The following is a 21,726-nucleotide window of genomic DNA, read 5'->3' on the forward strand; positions in this document are numbered from 1 at the left end:
GCAGTACTACATTCTAACCACTGAGCCACCATGGCCATTAAAAGCATAATTCTGATCTCCTTCCAATTGTCTGCTTCCCTATGAATCCAAATGTCATGAAAACAAACAGAATTTCACTGCCTTTTTCATTTTGTGCTATGAATTCCCTGGGCACCAGCTGTTTTCAGCATGTTACCCCATCCAAGAGGCCTCCTTGCACAATTAATTAAAGAAGAGTAATTCTCCAAACTATTCTGTTGGTTATGCACTGACAGAGTTGTAACAGAGCATGAAGCTATAATGCAGCCATTTCTCTGCATGCACAACAGAAAAATGAGAGAAGGGGAACATTCCCAGGGTGACTGATATTGAATTCAGGGACTTGATTCCATGTAAGACATGCTTACCTTATGGATGATTTTACATCAAATACAGTATCTCATTCATTCATGCTTTTATAGGCTTTTTTCTTAATTGCTTACTTGCCTTCTTTGAGTCTCTTGCCTTTATCCATGCATAAAGTTGTAAGCAGTCCAATTTCTAAGTATCTCCCTTTTACAATTCTGGTTGTCAATCATTGACAATGTGGTATGGTATTATATCATATATCAGGGATGTCAAACTCAAGGCCCGGGGGCCAGATCTTGCCCACGGGGTGTTTAAATCTGGCCCACGGGGCTTCCCTGGAAACAGCAAAGGACCGGCCCTTGGTGCTTCTGTCAGCGAAAATGGAAATCCTCTGTTTTCGCTGGCAGAGGGTTGCAGGACGCCGTCGCAGCCAAAAATGGAGCTCTGGAGCCCGTTTTCTCTGGCAGAGCGCTTGGGCCACCACAGGTGCCGCCGACACAAATGACGTCAAGCTGGCCACTCCCACCCCGGCATCACCCACTCCGGCCCTCTGAGGTCAAACACAATCCTGATGTGGGTCTCAATGAAATTGAGTTTGACACCCTTGCCATATATGGTATGATTATATGTTATGATAATATGGTAATATTAATATAATAATATGGTATGTTCAACTCTGTTACAATTCTGTCATAGAATAGTTATTAAAATACCAAGAATTATGATTACTTTTTTCTAGCTATTATCCATTTTACTGTTCTGGATAATATAATATTCAGTTGTTTCTAAGTGGACTAATGTAATTATTTTAGCCATTTGTAACCCAAATGTTAGGAAACTATTGTTTTTGCAATAACAAGAAGTAATAAAAAAAAAAAACCTGAGCTCCTTGGTTACTCTGAAATAGTCACTAGGATTGGTCTGATATTCCATTCTATTTGTTTCCTTTCATCATTCATGCCCACCCTGGATGGTCCATGTTCTGTCTATTTCCATAGAGCCAATTTCTGTACTTCTGCTTTGCAATTAATAAAACTCTCACCTGTTCCAGATCCAAATACTAATGACTGGGTGTGATGAATCATTTTTTTTCTTAAAACCATAGTAAGGTTTCTAATAATAAAATTTGTGCTCAAGCAACCATTAAGATCAACTTTCTCTACCTGAAGTACTGGTAGTTTGATTGTAGTGGGCTTATTGTCGTGTTTTTCAGCCAATATTTTTTAATTGCTATATGCTATCATGAGTGCTTGTATAAGCAGGAAGATGGAGAATAAATTAAATGATTAATATATTTTGGAAAACACTTGCCCACCTCCCTGTCCCTTTATTTGCGGTTCACTACCTGAGGCTAAGAAACTATGATTGACCCTATATAAGCTCAATAACTGAAGAGAAGTGAATCTGATATAGGTAGTCTTCAATTTACAACAGTTCATTTAGTGACCATTCAACATTACAACAGCACTGAAAAGTGACTTATAATTGGTTTTTACACTCATGACCATTGTCACGTGATCAAAATTCAACCACTTGGCAACTGACTCATATTTTTGATGGTTGCAGTATTCTGTGATCCTGGGATCACCTTTTGTGACCTTCAAAGTCAATGGGGAAGCCAGATTCACTTAACCATGTTACCAACTTAACATCTGCAGGGATTCACTTAACAAATGTGGCAAGAAAGGTGGTAGAATGGGGCAAAATTCATTTAACAAAAGGTCTCACTTAGCAGCAGAAATTTTGGGTTCAATTATGGTTGTAAATCAAGTGTTACCTGTAGTTCATTAAGCGTGGTATCAAGTTTGATACCTGTGTGCTAAACATTTTGGTCATCAGCTTCAATCACAACAATACACGAGCAAATAATAGATACAAACTCAAGATAAACCGCTCCAAACTCGACTGCAGAAAATACGACTTCAGCAACAGAGTGGTCAATGCCTGGAATGCACTACCTGACTCTGTGGTTTCTTCCCCAAACCCCCAAAACTTTAACCTTAAACTGTCTACCGTTGACCTCACCCCATTCCTAAGAGGTGTTTAAGGGGCATGCGTAAGTGCACCAGTGTGCCTACCATCCCCGTCCTAATACTCCTTTTTACTTAACTCTTTTCATGCATTCAAATTATGTGTATACTTTTACCTGTTATCTTATATATGCTTGACTAAATAAATAAGTAAGTAAGTAAGTAAGTAAGTAAGTAAGTAAGTAAGTAAGTAAGTTCTGTCCAGGATCCTGAAAACTTAAGTGTGATGCGAATTATGATCCTAAACACTTAGGAACAACCATGTGGATAAAAATCATCTTTGTATTGGGAGCCAGTAATGGTGTAGTAGCTAAATGCTGGACTATTAACTGGGAGGCCATACCCTCAGTCATTAAAGCCAGCTGAGTGACTGGGCTAGCCCAACCTACTTCATAAGGTTGTTGTGGGGAAAATAGGAGATATGTATATATTATATTACTGTACTAAGTACTACTTTGAGTTGACCAAAAATAAAAGGGAGATAAAAAAAAAACTATTCAAAATACTGGAACTAACCTTGAAGAGCTTTCAGAAGCTCCAGCTGGTCCAGAATGTAATTGGCGTGTGCAGTATGAGGTATCACATGGTACATCCATAATACGATCACATGACTTACACTGTGTCCCAGCACAATTCAAGATGCTGTTTGTCACTTGAAAGACCCAGGACAGGGCACCAGGTTGCTTGAGGGACCATCTTTCCACCCATCCTACCAGATCTGGGAGAGAAGATACGTTCCAGGTTCTGTCATTAAAACCATATCGCTTGGTTGGCCCTAGGAAGCGAGTCTTCTCTGTCATGGCACCTGCCCTATGTATCAGGCTCTTTCCCCAAATATATGCAGCTCCTATTTTGTTGGCCCTTTCGAAGGCTGTGAAAATCTGGCTCTTCCCCCCCAAGGACTGGGTCAGGATGTTAGTATGGGGCTCTGGCATGGCTAGGTAGATCTGGTTTTGCTGAGGCCTTGATGTAGTTTTATTTGAATTCTTTAGGAATCCCTTGTTTTTATTTAGTTCAGCGTGATTGATGGGCAACCATGTAAATTGGATTAATAAATAAATAAAATACTGACAATCCTGTAAATTACTCTCCAAGTTGTAACAGCAACGTTCAGCCTAGAATCCTTGAAGTTGGAAAAATAATGAATCAGGACTGCCTGATCTAAATGCTGGTTTTCTGCAACAGAGGGCTGGCTGTGTCAGTGAATATGATTGGTGTTCCCCTTCACCGGCACATTGTTTCTGTCCTTTAATCTCAATATATTTATTTTGCAAAATTGGGGAAGGGGAGGACATTAATCTGCCTACTGCAAATATCAATCACTCTTTCACTGGCTTCGTGTGAAGGATTATAAGGGTTCTTTGTTTCCAACTTCAGCTTTAATAACTTAGGAAAAGTTGACGTGGTTTCATTTGTACGGCTAGTACTTTAGGCTGGATTTTATTTGGAGAGACGATGGTTTCATATGTTCTAGCCGGCTTAACAAGGAAAATTTCTCTTGTTAAAAAGAGGATGTTAAATTATTTACATAGTCATATTCAATATGCTGAATATTCAATATGTTGAATATTACATACAAACCTGCTCAGATATGTAAATGAGCTTTTATGGTTTCTTTTTGGAGACATTTCATGTGTGTGATGACTATTCTGGGTTATTGATTGATTGTGTCTCTGAGTCAAAATTGACTCCTGACAACTGCCTGGATTTATCCCTGCAGATTTCTTGGCAAGATTTTGGAAGCGGTTTGCCATTACCTCCTTCCTAGAGCTGGGAGAGAATGACTGGCCCAAGGTCACCCAGCTGACTTTGTGCCTAAAATGGAATAAAACACAGTCTCCTGATTTCTGGCCCAGTTCCTTAACCCCTACACCAGTGTTTCTCAACCTTGGAAGCTTGAAGATGAGTGAACTTCAACTCCCAGAATCCCAGAATTCTGGGAGTTGAAGTCCACCCATCTTCAAGCTACCAAGGTTGAGAAACACTGCCCTACACCAAACTGGCTCTCTGTTCTGGATATAATAATTATTTACTTTTTTGAAAGATTTTCCTTGGCCAGTCACGTCTATATTAGTCACTTGACAATCATACCTAGTATATCACTTCATATTTTATTTATCTATTGTTTTATACAGATGTTTATATACTGCTATACTTTTAAGACCTGAAGTATTTTACAACAGAACAACAGTACGACTAATAGAATAATAGAGTTGGAAGGGAACCTGGTGGTCTTCTAGGTCAACCCCCTGCCCAGGCAGGAAATCCCATTCCATTGCAGACAAATTGTTGTCCAGTCTCTCCTTAAAAACAACCAGTGTTGGAGCAAATAATCATCCAACAGTACCAAAAAAGTTTTAATGGTACCCGGATCCAGCTTTACACCAAAGACTTACTTTCTGCGTCAACTCAGAAAGCTCAAACTGCCCAAAGAGCTGCTGATTCAGTTCTACAGAGGAATGATTGAGTCTGTCATCTGCACCTCCATAACTGTCTGATTTGGCTCTGCACCCCAACAAGACAGACACAGACTTCAGAGGATAATTAGAACTGCAGAAAAAACAATTGCTACCAACCTGCCTTCCATTGAGGACCTCTATATTGCACGAGTCAAAAAGAGGGCTGTGAAAATATCTACAGACCCCTCACATCCTGGACATAAATTATTTCAACTTCTACCCTCAAAACGACGTTATAGGGCACTGCACACCAGAACAACTAGACACAAGGACAGTTTTTTCCTGAATGCCATCACTCTGCTTAACAGCTAATTCCCACAACACTGTCAAATAATTTACTAAGACTGTATTACTATTATTCTTCTCTTCCTTACTAGTATCTACCTCTTCCCACTTACTACTATAACCATGTTGCTTGTATCTTTCAATTATATTGTTTTTATTTGTATCCTAGTACGATTGGATAGCTTATTAGTAACCTTGACTATCACTAAGTGTTGTATCTTTTTATTCTTGATGAATGTATTTTATTCTCCTTATGTACAATGAGAGCATATATACCTAAGACAAATTCCTTGTGTGTCCAATCACACTTGGCCAATAAAGAATTCTATTCTATTCTATTCTATTCTATTCTATTCTATTCTATTCCTATTTCATTCTATTCAGTTATTCTATTCTAGTTCTGTTCTGTTCTGTTCTGTTCTGTTCTGTTCTGTTCTGTTCTGTTCTGTTCTCATAGTGGTTTTAACCATATAATAAAAGGAAAATAGGTGGACAAGGCTTTCTACTGGGTAGGTCTGATACCCCTGCTTCTTGAGGAATGGAAACTTACTGCAATTCCTCTTGAGATGAGCACATAGGGAAGACTAAGTTAGAGCTTTCCTTACCTTACCTAGAAGAAATATGTAATAAAAGTGTTGAAAAATTAAAATGAAAACTAATTAAAATTTAAAAACCATAAAATACACAAGAGATTAGATCAGCAAGGGAACTGCCTGAAGATTTCAATATTGGCACAGTGATTAAAACCAACACCTTAAATTGGACCCAGAGTTCTGACAGCAACTAAAACACTGGCATGATGTTACTCAACCAACTCTTCCCTGCTTGAAGCCAGGTTGCTACATTTACTGGGGCTTCTGAAGCATTATTACGAGTAGCCTCAGAAACCTATTTTTTTTCCTCTCAAATCTGAACGCTCATTCCTGAAGGTCCCTGGAGATTCTCAGTCATCCAGGTCATGGTTGTCCCAAAGGTGCTTTTTTCAAGCGGCAACTGGACTTTCTGGTTTTTCTTTCAAGACGTTTTGCTTCTCATCCAAGAAGCTTCTTCATCTCTCCAGAACCTCGTCTTTCAGAGCTGAAGAAACTTCTTGGATGAGAAATGAAACGTCTTCAAAGAAAAACCAGAAAGTCCAGTTGCCTCTTGAAAAAAGCACCTTTGGGTCATTCCTGAAGAGTGGGGGGTTGTTGTTGTTGTTTTGCCTCACTGTGTTAGTCAACACAGTCTATGAAACATGAAATAATGTGGGAATCCAAACAGGTTGAGAGTGTTTAAGATCCAAATTGACCCTATGTGGCAAACAGATGTAGAATAATAACATATCTTATCCTAATATGGTATCCTCAAGATGTGTAGGGCTACATGGATTCCTTTTGTTATTATTACTGTATTATCATTACTGTTGTTTCTCAGCCCTGGTGGCACAGATTAAAGTGCAGTATTGCAGGCTAACTCTGCTCACTGCCTGGAGTTCAATCCTGGCGGGGTTTAAGGTTGACTTCCATCCTTCCGAGGTCAGTAAAATGAGCACCCAGATTGTTGGGGGAAGTATGCAAATAATGCATCTACGTTATAAACCGCCCAGAGAGTGCTGTAAAAATGCTATGAGATGGTATATAACCTCAAATGCTGCTGCTATTTGGTGGGCTTGTTGACAAAATTATGACCACCTTTGTCTTGGAATTGATGGTCTTTAAATGATAGCTATTTTATTGGAAATAGATTGCTTTACTTAATCTATATACCAACCAGTGAACTCTTTCTCATTGCCCATTTGTTAAATGCTGCTGCAAACTGATTGACTGACTGACTGATTGATTGATTCTTAGGATCTCCCAACAAGTGGAAACCAGCCGGGCACAGCTGCGAGCAATCAATGAGAGGGTCACCCTTGCCCAAGCCAAAATTGAGAAGATAAAGGGCAGCAAGAAGGCTATAAAGGTTTGGATATCAATTGCAATGGTTCTTTTGAATGGTGTGGCTTCCATTAACCGTAAAAGGCCAAGCTGCCTGTAAGAGCAGTCACACAGTCCACAATTGCATGAATGAAAGTTTTTTTTTTAAATGCAAAATACAAAGTGGTTGCAGTATCTTAATTATTAAGGAAAGAAAGTACTCTAATCTGTTGCCTTCTGTAACAGCCAGGATCTAGTTTGGGGATCAGGTAGCAAGCCTGTTTATTTCCTCTGTTTTATTATATTCCAAAACCTCTTTGTCTTTCAGCAGTATTTTTTAAACATCCTTATAAGCATCCAGAATGCAAATTTCTGGAATGTTAAGGCAGAGACTGGCTTGTTCAGTGCAGTTAACAAACTGGTAGTAACTCGAGACAGAACCTGGAACTGAATCCTACTACTCTAGCTAGCATCATAGTTTCCCCCAGTTGTAACTCATCCATATTAATACTTATGTTTATGGGTTTGCATTTGCCATATACAGATAGTCCTCAATTTACAACTATTTGTTTAGTGACCGTTTGAAGTTATAACAGCACTGAAAAAATGACTTATGACTGTTTTTCACACACAACTGTTGCAGCATACCCCATGGTCACATGATCAAAATTCAGGCATTTGGCGACTGGCATGCATTTATGACAGCTGCCCTGTCCGGGGTAATGTGATCATCATTTGTAACCTTCCCAACTGGTTTCCGACAAGCAAAGTCAATGGGGGAAGCCAGTTTCGCTTCACTTAACAACTGCAGTGGGTCACGTAACCGTGGCAAAAAAGTCATTCAAATGGGGCCAGAACTCCGTTAAAAACTGTCTTATGTAGACAATGGAAATTTTGGGCTCAATTGTGGTCTTAAGTCGAGGACTACCTGTATCAGAGTCTTGTAGATTATTTTGTAGGTAAGGAATTAAATTCTGAGATAGTTCATTCATAGTTCCTACTTCTGTATTAGCACGTTAACGACGTATGTTTCTTTTTCTGTTAAAAACCACCCGGCTGTCTTGATTATGTTCTGGCAACCTACTTTCTATGCTTCAATTCTCTCTCCGTACATTTTTTTTTTCCTCCTAGGTGTTTTCCAGTTCCAAATACCCTGCCCCAGAACGGCTGCAAGAATATGCTTCCATTTTCACTGGCGCTCAGGATTCAGAGGCACAGAAACAACCGAGGCACAAGATTCAGAGCAAGCACAGACCCTTGGATGAGAAGTCCTTACAGGTAAGGAGTCAGAGGACACATAATTAAATTTCTTTACTCAAGAGGCTTCTCTTTGCTTTGGGTTTTTGAGAGCGGCAGGACAGGAATTGCCTGAGGAGGTCCCAGGCAGCAAAAGTATAGCGTGGATTAGAAGGGGGAAAAAACCTTTACATAAGAATCTGCTTGGACTATTCTGTAGCCCCAAAAGGATTCTATAAAACTATTTTAAAAATGACTCCCTAGCAGTGAGCTTGCATTTTTATGCTTATAAAGTGTTCAGTCACATGCATAAATAAGTAAATAATAGCAAGAGCACTTAGACTTACATATCGCTTTACAGCACTCTCTGCACTGTCTAGAGTCAGCCTATTGCCCCCAACAATCTGGATCCCCATTTTACCGACCTCGGAAGGATGGAAGGTTGAATTAACTTTGAGCTGATCAGGATCAAACTCCAGACTGTGGGCAGAGTCAGCCTGCAATACTGCCGTCAGGGTTAAACTGACAACTGCATTCTGACCACTGCGCCCCCAGGGCTCTTATAATTAAACTTTTGTTTGTATATTGCACACACAAACAGTCTCTGTGTTCACTGATTGTGTAGTTAGGAGGTGTGGGATAAATTGCATCCCTGAATTATGTTTTCTGAACTAGTCAATGTCTATATGAGTAGAGAAAGGAGAAGTTCCCATTTCCCTTGGCTATTGCCTGCTCTTTCCTGCCTGTAGTCTAGGGTCTTTTCAGGCTGTATTTTTAGAAAACTTACGTTGTGGCCCGCCAGCAGCCTGCACGGCTTGTGGCTGATCCCAACGAGGAGGAGGCTGGTGGGGTGTCGCGCCAGCAGCGTGTGCAGCCAGCGGTCGCGTCGGACAGCAAGGAGGCTGAAGAGGATGTGGTGCCAGAGGCAGAGACTCAGCCAGGGCCTTCAGAACCTCCAGAGGCTCCTTCAAGTGCAGAGAGTGAAGTGGAGGAGCCTCTCCTCAATGCTCGAACACGCAGGGCTGCCAAAAGGCAGGAATGGCTACTCAGGAGGAGGAGGTCTTCTTGAGAGTAAGGCTTGGGGCTAATTGGCCACTCCCTTAGCCTATTTAAGTCGCACGCAGTTAGCAATTGTTGCTGGAAATAACGTTTAATTATTACGCAGAGCATTTTGGAGAGTGAGTTTCTTATCACATCTTGGTTTCTGGGCTGGTTGCCAATCTTTGTCGGACTTTGTTTATTCTTTGTACTTTATAACAGGCTGATAAGGACATTTGCAATGAAAGCCTGCATTTTGAAAGGGGTCTATTTGTAATAAACTGAGTTTTTGGAGCTTGGTGTGTGTCACACTCCTTAGGATCCAGAGCTGGGGCAGAACAACTTAAGATTCCTTCAATATTTATTAATGAGTGTGTAAAATGTTTGGGGAAATTTTGGAACATTCCGTTTTTCCTCTTGACCTTGCTGATCTAGTAATTCTTGGGGGTGATCAAGCAGTTTTCCAGAAATAAATCTTCCACAGCAGGAAGTTGTTTGCGGTTTTGTTTTGTGCATCTCTAGTTATTGGCGGCTCTGAATTAGTGCTTCGTTTTTGTACAGTCTTTGTTCCAGTCACTGAACTTCCACAAATAAAATTGTAGTTCCTGGTTTGGACTCCGTGTGCATAAGCCCTGAGTGCATTCTTCTGAGCAGATGAGTTAAAATTAAGCTGGCAGTTTTTCCAATATTTAGGAGTCTCTCGTGGCTGTGTAGGATAACCAACAAAAAGGAAGAGCAATACTAATACTGTAGAGATTTTTGTTTTCTTTTCAACAACTCTCCTAGCCAAGGACATGTTCCATCCCTCAGAGAATTTATTTTATGATGTTAATGTCTTGGGATACCACTGATATATACATCTGGATCCTAATGCAGAAGGAAAAGCTGTCCTACCAGACAAGGGCCAGTGAAGCTGCTTCAGGCTCACACTCTTGTTTCTTTCTCAAAACCCCCCAAAATAAGCTTCTGCTGAATAATTCAGCGCTTTGTATTTTTCTGTAGTTTAATGGAAGCGAAATCAGTCACGGGGAAAGTAGCATGAATATTTCAGCCTAGCCTCAGAACTCAGTGCACTAATGTACAGGATATGAAGAGAACTTTAGAGTCCACCAAAAATAGATTCTTCCTCCTTCTTCTACTTGAAACTTGACCCACACGTTGATCAAACATACTGTCCTTTTGTCTACAATAGAGTTTCTCAGCCTTGACAACTTGAAGATATGTGGACTTCAAGTCTCAGAATTCCCAGCATGCTTGCTGGAGAATTCTGAAAGTCGAAGTCCACTCATCTTAAAACTGCTAAAGTTGGAAACCGTTCCCTAGAAGCAGATTTTGACTCCCCCCCCTCCCCCCGTCTGACTGCAGTGGAGAAAAATCAGCTAAGATTAATCTTCCTTCCTTGAAAATCTGCTGAAACTACACATATGGAAATAAAGTTGGCTACTGGAAGTTGTATGCTGTACAGTGCAGCAATTATGTCTAAAAGGAGAGCTTACATCAGAAAAAAAAAAGTGCATTTTTAAGGCCCGCATCAGAAAAATATAACTCGAAGAATTAATGCTGGGCAATTTGCAGTTTTTTACTGTTAGCATTTTTTCCTCCTGCATATTAGGCAAAAATAAGTAAAAGCATCCTCTGTATGCTACAAGCTGTTACATGCAGTTACTATATTTTTTTGTGATTTTCTTTTTAACCCATCGGAAGGTCTCTGTCGAGATCACTCCTATTAACATAACAAGAGTTTTAGAGATTTACATGTCCCCAGACCACAAAACCCTTTGAAAATACTTCATGAAAATACTTAAACCTCTTGCAAATATGTTAAGATTTGTTTTATTTTGATATTAATCTATTCATCTCAATATTGTTTACATTTGATAGTTACTCTCTAGGACAGGGGTGTCAAACTCACTACACCCCTAACACCCCTACACCCCCCTAACTACACCCATCCCCGGTTTAGCAAAGGGGGGGGAAGTCCTGATACGTCACATGACGACAACGTGATGCCACGAGTTTGACACCCCTGCTCTAGGACTTCAGGCTTTCTAAAATACCCGGTTCAAGCTAGACGGAGAAATAGAACAGAACAGAACAGAACAGAACAGAACAGAACAGAATTCTTTATTGGCCAAGTGTGATTGGACACACAAGGAATTTGTCTTGGTGCATATTTTCTCGGTGTACATAAAAGAAAAGCTACATTCGTCAAGAATCATAAGGTACAACACTTAATGATAGTCATAGGGTAACAGTCAATATAACAATATAACAGTCAGTATGGGGTGCGAGGTAAGGCCAAAGCAGTCAATTTGGGAAAGGGAATACAACGATTGGATAGTTTGTAGTAAGGGGCAAAAGTTAGATTGCAGTGAACTGATTTCCAGTAACTCATGGAAACCAGAACCACAACGGCAGGAATTAGTTGCCTGAATTCTAACCTACGGTTCAGGTTGGACTGATTAAGAGATTTGCCTGCCGTATGTGCTGCTTTTTGTATCCCTCTCACTGAATAGGTTTGATATTGCAACAAAGCCATGAGATGTCATTACACTGACCTTTTCCCATCCTACAGGTGAGAACTGCCAGCAGGAAAGAGAGGCTGGAAAACCGAAGGGCATTGAAAGAAACAGGGCTGCCGAGTCTGAGAGGCATTGGTAGCTTAAGGTTTTTCTAAATGCCTAATTTAAAGAATCGAACAAAGTAAAGGACTGCTGGGATATTGACAGCTATGTTTTGCTTGAATTTTGTAGGAGAAGTTGAAGTACTTCCCGGTTTCAGTTACCACCAGAGTCCATCATGAAGATGATGCAGAAGAAGGCCTGGGCAGTCTTCCCAGAAACATTAGCTCCCTCAGCTCCCTGTTGCTCTTCAACACTACAGAGAACCTGTAAGTCTTCCCTGTAGTTGCTTCTCTGGACCACGTTTCCTTTCTGGGGATCCAAAAACTGCCACTGGCCTTCCTCTTCCCTTAACAGGGAAAAGATCCTTACGGGGCTGGGAATCCATAGGCCGAACGTGACTGCCAGATCCGTTTGTAACAGTAACAGAGTTGGAAGGGACCTTGGAGGTTTTGGTTACCACCTTTAAAGCGCTCCATGGCTCAGGACCTGGGTACTTGCGGGACCGCCTACTACCACCAATAGCCTCCCACCGGCCGGTACGCTCCCATAGAGAGGGGCTCCTCCGGGTGCCGTTGGCCAAACAATGCCGACTGGCGGCCCCCAGGGGGAGAGCCTTCTCTGTGGGGACACCTACTATCTGGAACGAGCTCCCCCCGGAGATACGGAGGTTCCCGGATCTGCGCACCTTCCGCCGCGCTTTAAAGACCTTTTTATTTCACCAGGCGGGCCTGGCCTAATTTTCTCCCTCTTTTATAAAAGATTTTTAATTTTTAATATTTTTTAGTATTTTATATATTCAAATTTTAAAATTGGTTTTAAATTGATTGGGGTTTTAATTTGTCTGGGCCAAAACTATTTAATTTGATTTTAATTCCACTTTTAAATTTTGTATGTATGTATTTTATTGTTTGGCTGTGCACCGCCCTGAGTCCTTCGGGAGTAGGGCGGTATAGAAATCAAATAAAATAAATAAAAATAAATAAATAAAATCTAGTCCAACCCCCTACTCACGGAGGAGACCTGTACTAGGGATTCGAACCGCCGAACTGCCAACCTTTCTGATCGATAAGCCCAGTATCTTGAGTTCCACCGAGCCACCTACTCAGGTTTCTTCCCCAAAGTTTCCTGGATTGTACCACCCAAAGGTTTCTGCAATAAATTAAGCAAATATAGATAGTCCTCAATTTAGTGGCCATTCGAAGTTACAACTGCACTGAAAAAAAGTGACTTATGACCGTTTTTCACATTTATGACCGACGCTGCATCCCCCGTGGGATCAACATTTGGACGTTTGGCAACTGGTTCCTATTTATGACAGTTGCAGGGCCCCGGGGTCCTGCAATCCCCTTTTTGCGACCTTCTGATGAACAAAGTCAATGGGGAAGCCAGGTTCACTTAACAACCGCATTATTAACTTAACAACTGCAGCGATTCACTTAACCACTCTGGCAAGAATGGTCGTAAAATGGGACAAATCTCACTTAACGATCTCACTTAGCGACAGAGTATTTTGGGCTCAACTGTGGTCATAAGATGAGGACTACCTGCCTTAAGCCTTCACATAGGATTAGTGGGCCTAAAATAAGAAATAGCCTCAAGAACACCCCTCAACTGATAAAAGGGTAAGACTGTCCTAGGAATGTGGTCCTGAGCCCATTTTTGATGCTGCTGCTTGTTTTTAATTATAGCCTTGAGTGACCAAATAGGTGTGGTGGTATTGTCTTAAAGCAGGGGTGTCAAACTCCCAGCCCGTGGGCCGGATGCGTCACATGCTGGCCACACCCATATCCGGTTTAGCAAAGGGTGAAAAAGTCCTGATACGTCACATGATGCTGTGACAACGTGAGTTTGACACCTGTGTTTTAAAGCATCTGCCAGTCTTTCTCTGCTTTAACTCTACCATTTTGAAGCCAAGTTTCCAGTCCTCATCCCTACTTCTCAGCGTAAGCCTTAAATCCTGTTGATGCTTCTCGGCTTTGTCCATCTTTTTCTCCCGCTCCATTCCTTCTTTTTATTGCACTTTCCTGTGACTATTTTAGTTATTATTAAACAAAGTCATCTTTATAAAATAATAGATGCACAGGAGGAAGTGATACAATCTTAGGTTGCAGAAAAGGAGACAAGTCAGAGCTGATGCAGGACTGATTACATTAAGTGGAGGGAAACTGACAGGTTGATAAGTTTATTCCCTCTCTTGCAAATCCCTCTTTAATTTTGTAGCGTTCTCAAAATATTGCTTTTGCCCCCTTCTCTACGAACCCCGGTGATATAACTAATTAAATGTGAACTCGATTTTAGGCTTGTGCCTCTGCCTTGGTCCCTTGGATAAACTGTCAACTTCAGTTTTTCTTTATTAAAGTGCGTATGACAGTCTCAAAACACGCGAGCAAAGTAAGTGTAAAAAAAAAAACCCCAAAACCCTCATAGAACAAGCATTGAGAAGTCTGCCTTTGCAGGTTTTTTTTTTAATTCTTTGGATTCCTCCCATGTTTTTATGGTTAAAAGAGCCCCCATGATCAATTGTGGTGGGAGGCAGACTTGGGTTGAGACGGTCTCTGTTTGGTGCATGGAAATCTCAGTGGGCAGAAAGTTATTCCAGCATTGTATTTCACTGGAATGCCTGTAAAAAGGATGGTTGTTGTTGTTAGTTGCTAAGTCGTGTCCGACCCATCGTGACCCCATGGACAACGTTCCTCCAGGCCTTCCTGTCCTCTACCATCCCCCATCCATTTAAGCTCACACCGACTGCTTCGGTGACTCCACCCAGCCACCTCGTTCTCTGTTGTTCCATTCTTCTTTTGCCCTCAATCTTTTCCAGAGGCTCTTCTCCAGTGAGTCCTTCCTTCTCATTAGGTGGCCAAAGTATTTGAGTTTCATCTTCAGGATCTGGCCTTCTAAAGTGCAGTCAGGGTTGATCTCCTCCAGGACTGACCGGTTTGATGGCCTTGCAGTCCAAGGGACTCGCAGGAGTCTTCTCCAACACCAGAGTTCAAAAGCCTCAATTCTTTAGCGCTCAGTTTTTCTTATGGTCCAATTTTCACAGCCATACATTGCAACTGGGAAAACCATAGCCTTGACTATACGCACTTTTGTTGGCAGGATGATGTCTCTGCTTTTTAGTAGGCTAAAAAGGATGGTAAACCCTGATAATGGAGGAAAATACATTCTCGCTGCCTAAGCGTCTTTGCTTTGTTCTCTTTGCAGTAAATAAATGAAATTGTCTTTTCCTTCTTTTGTTCTTCCCCAGGTATAAGAAATACGTCTTTCTCGATCCTTTGGCTGGCGCAGTAACCAAAACCCATGTGGCTCTGGAGACAGAGAGAGAAGAAAAGCTTTTTGATGCCCCCCTCTCTATCACCAAGAGGGGGCAAATTGATCAGCTGGTGAGCTACTTAAGCAGGATGGGAGGAGAAGAAAAATTCCCGTGCTTCTCTCTTGCTAAATCCCCAGGAATTGATGGTGAACTTATCTTGGCAAAACACTCACTTTTTTTTTTCCCAATAGCCCATATGATTTGCAATAAGCCTACTTTTGATTTCAGAGTAGGAGTATCCTCTGAGCATACTGGGATTACAGGTACAGTAGTGAGGAGTCCTCGGTGCTCTAAGAGCTTGGTTGTTTTCTTGCCAAACTAGGTAACATCATCAGTGCTGAGGGTAGGGAAATATCTTCAAGAAAACAACCAAACTCAGAGGGCACCGAGGGCCCCTCATTCCAATCCTGAGGTACAAATGTATAGGTATGGTAGTCTTCAACCTACTAGCACAATTGGGACCAAAATTTCCATTGCTAAGCAAGATGGTTCTTCAGTGAGTCGTGCCTGATTTTACAACCTTTTTGCTATGGTTGTTAAGTGAATCGTTGCAGTTGTTAAGTGAACCACATGGAAATTAAACGGATTTGGCTCCCCCCCCCCTTGACCTTGCTCGTCAGAAGCTAGTTAGGAAGGTCGCAAATGATGATCCCATGAGCCCAGAATGCTGCAATCATCGTAAATACATGCTGGTTACCAAGCTCCCAAATTTTAATCCCCTGACCATGGGGATGCTGCAATAGTCATAAGTGCAAGGGTTGGCTGTAAGTCACTTTTTTCCATGCCGTTATAGTTTTGAATAGTGGTAACTTGAGGACTACCTGTACAATATTTATTTATTTTATTTATTTATTAGTTCGATTTATATGCCACCCTTCTCCGGAGACTCAGGGCGGCTTACAATGCGTTAAGCAATAGCCTTCATACTTTTGTATATACCTGCTTAGTAGGGCTTTCGGGCCTCCCAAGCGGTGTTCTTTTTTTTATATATATATACAAAGTCAGCTTATTGCCCCCACAATCCAGGTCCTCATTTTACCTACCTCGAAAGGATGGAAGGCTGAGTCAACCTTGAGCCTGGTGAGATTTGAACTTGCAGTAATTGCAGGCAGCTGGCAACTAAGTGCTACTTTAACAGCACTTAGTCCACTGCGCCACCAGGCTCTTAAAACAATAAGAGTTCTAGCTAGCATACACATTTAAAACTTTTACAAAGTTTTGTAAAGTTTTGGGTTTTTTTCCCCAAGAAAACCCTAATTGTGGAAGCAGAAGAGTTCAGAAAGTGTTTTCTGGGTGTTTCTAATTTTGTGCCTATTTTTCAGGTGGCTGAAAATTACTTCTATGTGCCAGACCTAGGGCAGGTACCCGAGATAGATGTGCCATCCTATCTGCCTGACTTGCCTGGCATTGCCGCAGACCTCATGTACAGTGCTGACCTTGGCCCTGGCATCGCACCATCTGCTCCTGGGGTTGCTCTACCTGAGCTGCCCACCTTCAGCACAGAACCCGCAGAGGTCTACCGACAAGGTACTAAGTCCTCCTAAAAGGGCACACTAGAAAATAAGCAGAGCTGGGTGGGAGCAAATGGACACATGAGGCAGTTCTGCCAAGTTCCGCAGACGTCTCACTTGCCCTGACTCTTTGCCTTCATCCCATCTGAATGCTCTACTCAAGGAGGCTCAGTAAGTCTCCAGGAAACAAGCACTTGTTACGTCCATTTGCACCTAAAAACAACCTTCATATAAGAATCAAGAGATCCTTGGGGCTCTTTGAGTTTGGTTGTTTTCTTGCAGACGTTTCATTACCCAAACTAGGTAACATCATCAGTGCTAATAAAGAGTGAGATTTGCTCTCAGTTTATATTCTAGTGGCTTGGCTTAGGATGATCTTAGAGCCGTGATGGCAAACCTATGACACGTGTGCCACAGGTGGCACGCGTAGCCATATCAGTGGGCACTCCAGCCCACTGGTGCCCATGCGCATGCTGGCCAGCTGATTTTCGGGCCTTCTGGACCCACCAGAAGTAGGGAAACAGGCTGTTTCCTGCCTCCAGAAGGCCTGGGAGGGGGAGCCCGTTTTTCTTTCTTACCTGGCTCCAGATCCTCTCTATGCATCTGCGGAGAGCGAAAACAGCCTTTCCCACTCCCTCAGAGGCCCTCCAGAGGCCTCAAAGGGCCCATTTCCCAACTCCCGGTGGGACAGGAAGTGACATTTTTTGCTGTCCCCAGCCTCCAGAGACTCCTAGAGAGGCTCCTAGAGACTCCTAGAGAGGCTCCTAGGGACTCCTAGAGAGGCTCCTAGAGACTCCTAGAGAGGCTCTGGAGGCTGAGGGCAGCAAAAAATGTCACTTCCTGTCCCACCGGGAGTTGGGAAATGGGCCCTTTCAGGCCTCCTGAGGGCCTCCGAGGGAGTGGGAAAGGCTGTTTTCGCTCCACGTCAGAAAATATTCAGTATCTTCTCTGTCCTTAACGATAAGCGTTAATCTGCCCATTTCTGCACTTTTATTACTTGTGGACTTCAACTCCAGGGGTGGGATTCTACCGGTTCGAACCGGTTCAGGCGTACCGGTAGCTCTGAGGATCAGCTGAGAGCAAACCGGTTCACTCCGACGATCAGGTCAACCCGCCCCCCGCCCCTGCGCTTTGCTTACCTTTATCTTCTCAGTTGATTGGCGCGGCAAAGTGGATTGCTGCACCTCAGCGGTGTTACTCCCAAGTGGTAACCCAGAAGGTTAGTATTTGTAAAACTGCACACGCGCGCAATCACCAAACCAGTTGTTAAACCAGCGGCATCCCACCACTGTTCCAACTGCTAGCTGGCTCAGGAATTCTGGGAGTTGAGGTCCACAAGTCATAAGGTGGCCATAGTTCCCCATCCCTGATCTAGGATATTGGAAAACTATTAATCTGTTTTAAGTCTATGTTTCATGGCTTTCTTGACGCTAGCTTAGAGAATAAGACCCTAGGTATCTCTCGCCTTCTTTTATGCTCCTTGTGAACATCAGCAAATAGTAGTATGGAGATGACAGTAATTATTGAAGTTTAGAAAGCAGTGAGATTCATCCAGCTGACAGACAATAAACCTCCAATAAAACTATTTGCTTATGGAAGAGCCAAGTCATTTCCTTGATTTGAATCAGTGTGTCTGTAGTTTGATGTTGCTGCCAAAAAAAAGAAAGAAAGAAAAGAAAACATAGTTATTGGTTGTAATAATAGTAGTTCACTCTCCAAATCAAAGAAAGTAATAGTTCTACTCCAGTATGCTTTGGTCATCTGGCACTTTGAATGCTACCTCGAGTTCAGAGCTCCAGTCTTTCAGGATTCAAACTTTTCCCCAAACTGATAAAGCAACAGGTTTTAACTCTGAAAACCAAGCCTCCCCAAAAGATTGAGATGGATTGTTTAGCTCCAAATAGAGACAACTTGAGTATCTGAAGGGGGTGTTGCAGAGAAAAAATAGTCACTATCTATCATCCTACAAGACAGAAAATAATAATCTTAAAATGACAGGAAGGCAGTTTTAGCTGAATGCTTGGAAAAAGCTACCTAATCATAAGAAGTAAGTCTGACAGCGGAACCAGTTATTGAGGGAGACGGTTAACTGAACGTGTTGAAGCAGAAGCTGGTCAGCCATCTAGTACAAATGCTTTAATCTGGATTTCTGTACCGAGCATGGGGTTGAACTCAACAGCCTCAAAGGGCCCCCGGGCTGTGTTGTGTCGCTTCTTAGTTAGTTGATTTTCTGCTCTTTCAAGGATGTTGGTGTTTTTGCAGCATTTCTGGCCTATAAATTCACTTAGGCAATAAACTGATTTACAGTCCAGGCTGCCTAGAGTTGCGCTTCACATTAAGGCAAATCAAACTCGTGGTAGTTTGGCACAATGTATAAACTTCTTCAGGAAAGGGCCAATAAGCCCCGTGGTGATTAACCACCCAGTGCTACTCTCTTCATTGTTTGATGCGCAAAAGGGTACATCTCCTCCAAAAGCATGAAGGTACAAATCTGAAATAATGCAGTTTTGAAACTCGAGAAACGGAAACTTTTAAAACCGGTCGAGCAGATAGCTAGAGATCAACAAAGCATTTCCACAGTATTTGTGAATACTAATTTATGTCCCTTCTCTATTGTTTTAGATCTTCAAGAGGGGGGACCTCCCCCTCCTCCCCCTCCTCCTCCTCCTCCCCCTCCCTCTGAAATTCCTGTTCATATCCCACCTCCCCCTCCTCTTCCACAAGCACCACCCCCTTCTGAATCTCAAATGAGAGAAGACAGAAACAATGCCATGCCATCTGGTAAGACTGGAGGATTAAATCTGGGAAACCACTCACTTAATGTTACTATTCAGATAGCAGCCAGCTATCATATGCAATATATTTATCCCGGTGAAGACAACACGCCCTGGAAAATAGAAGAACTGGCTGTGTGATTTTGTTCATTAGCTTTGAAGGGATTATCGGTAACTGGAACACAGTTACTACATTCCAAATGTTCAAAATGCTGCAGATACATGATAGATCTAGTTGACTATATTTACAATCATTCTATAAGAGAAATCACTGATACTCCTTTCCTATTATATTGTGAATGGAAAAAAAGTGGAGATGTGTGAAAGACTGAGATTCAAACCAGTAGCTTTTTGATTCCTGGCTAACCCCTAATTAGCCAGCACATTATATCAGATTTTGTTAGTGGAAGTGAAAGTCAGGTAGCATCACTTTCCTGGAAACAGCACTAAAAAGGTAGAAATTTCTGCAACAGATCAGATTCCCTCTAAAGTAGCTTCTCTTTCTGAATAGCCAGCTGAGGCTAGCTAAAAAAAAACCCACAAGGTATATAAGTGTCTCTTTGTGTTTCCATCTGATACTTGATAGGCTGGAGACACCTAAGGCATAAGAATATGCAAGACATGAACAAATTAACGTTAGAACTAAACGAAAAAGAGGATTCAGAATATTATACAGTGTGGGATGATTGGTACAGGTGGATTGATAACCAAAGAATAGATGAAAGTTAATACAAATCTTAATATATATATAGGAATTTGGAACTATGAAACATAAAGGAAGAATCAATCTAACCTGTGTAGAAAAATAACACTGTCTGACTGTATTGTATTGTATTGTACTATAATAAATTTCAATAAAATATATATATATGCAAGTTCCATTCTGCTATCAGAGCTAATAAGCATTAGTTTAACCTTCCCAAAACTTATACGACTTCCAAATGTTGTTTATAAGATCCTACATCCCCAGGAACAATTGCTAATAATTATGTTGGCTATTAATTATGAAAAGCTGAAGGTCCCAAAGAGGACACTAACATGGAGAACATAGCATTAAGAGAATTATCCTGTCTCAGTAGTGAACATTATGGTGGGGTGGGATGGTTCAGAAGTTAGATTGTCAGCTGGGCTGGCAATCAGCAAGCTTGCGTTCAAGACCTGTTGCTGCTGCAGGACAGGGTGAGCTCCCGTCACATGTTCCAGCTCCTGCCAAACCAGCAGATTGAAAGTGGATGACGCAAGTAGATAAATGGGTACCACTTCAGTGGGCAACCTCATGTGGACATGACAGGAGCCCCCAACCAGGTGTCCCCTGGGCAACGGTGATGTCACCAGCAAATCCTTTCACCATGGAAGCACTTTGGTGCTTCCGACATAGGAACATTAGTATTAGTGAACTTTATATTTTGTGTGGAAAATCCCATTTTTCCAAAGCATGCATTAGAAACCAACTAAAATACTCAACAACAAAAAATCTTGAGAAAATAGACAACGGCTTGATAAAAAGATGAGTCTCACAGAATCAAACTATAAAGCTCTTAATACAAAACAACAGATCTTTTTTGTGGGGGTGGGGGTGGAGGAAAGAGATTTTCTGTCTGTAGCCATCAGCACCTAAGGGCATTGCAATGAATTTACTTTTCTACAGCTGCTGTTCAAGGAGCACCAAAGGAAGTTGTGAACCCATCAAATGGCCGGGCCACTCTTCTGGAATCCATCCGCCAAGCTGGTGGCATTGGGAAAGCCAATCTCCGTAGTGTCAAAGAGAGGAAACTAGAAAAGAAAAAGCAGAAGGAGAAGGAGCAAGGTACCTCTATCCTTCCACCCTAGGCCACTTCCTGTACTTAGATCTGACTGCATGCTTTACGGCCTCAGGGTGAATCAAACATTGAATATCTATATCAATATCTATCAGACATCTAAGTGCTAGTTAATATTATGCATTACATCATGTATTTTTCACTGTTAGAATACATTACTGTATGGCAGAGTAATTTGTGGCCTTCAAGGCGTTGTTGGACCCTAATTCCCTTCAGTTCTTTTCTCAATCAGAGATGATGGATGCCAGAGTGTGGACAAGACCTTGAGGGTTGTGGTTCCACACCCCCTGATCACTATACCACAAACATGGTTTATTCTGAGAGACAACAACAAATATTTTCGGTCAGTCTAGACCAGTGGTGTCAAACTTGCAATGTCACGGCATCATCACGTGACGTATTGGGACTTTTTTC

General features: G+C 41.9%; 1 protein-coding gene across 2 annotated transcripts in view; it reads left to right on the top strand.

Moving 5' to 3' along the window:
• The window catches only part of WASHC1 (WASH complex subunit 1), a 68,101-nt gene that overhangs the window by 41,322 nt on the left and 5,053 nt on the right, over positions 1 to 21,726 (top strand). For both annotated transcript variants that reach the window (XM_034402722.3, XM_034402721.3), the window contains exons 3-9: positions 6,931 to 7,042; positions 8,128 to 8,274; positions 12,024 to 12,160; positions 15,142 to 15,277; positions 16,530 to 16,734; positions 19,341 to 19,499; positions 21,141 to 21,299. In XM_034402722.3, coding sequence (XP_034258613.1) covers positions 6,931 to 7,042; positions 8,128 to 8,274; positions 12,024 to 12,160; positions 15,142 to 15,277; positions 16,530 to 16,734; positions 19,341 to 19,499; positions 21,141 to 21,299 — 1,055 coding nt within the window. The remainder of the gene's footprint in view (positions 1 to 6,930; positions 7,043 to 8,127; positions 8,275 to 12,023; positions 12,161 to 15,141; positions 15,278 to 16,529; positions 16,735 to 19,340; positions 19,500 to 21,140; positions 21,300 to 21,726) is intronic.

Source organism: Pantherophis guttatus, chromosome 7, assembly GCF_059756535.1.
Source record: "Pantherophis guttatus breed Tessera chromosome 7, ASM5975653v1, whole genome shotgun sequence".
NCBI classification, from domain to species: Eukaryota; Metazoa; Chordata; class Lepidosauria; order Squamata; family Colubridae; genus Pantherophis; species Pantherophis guttatus.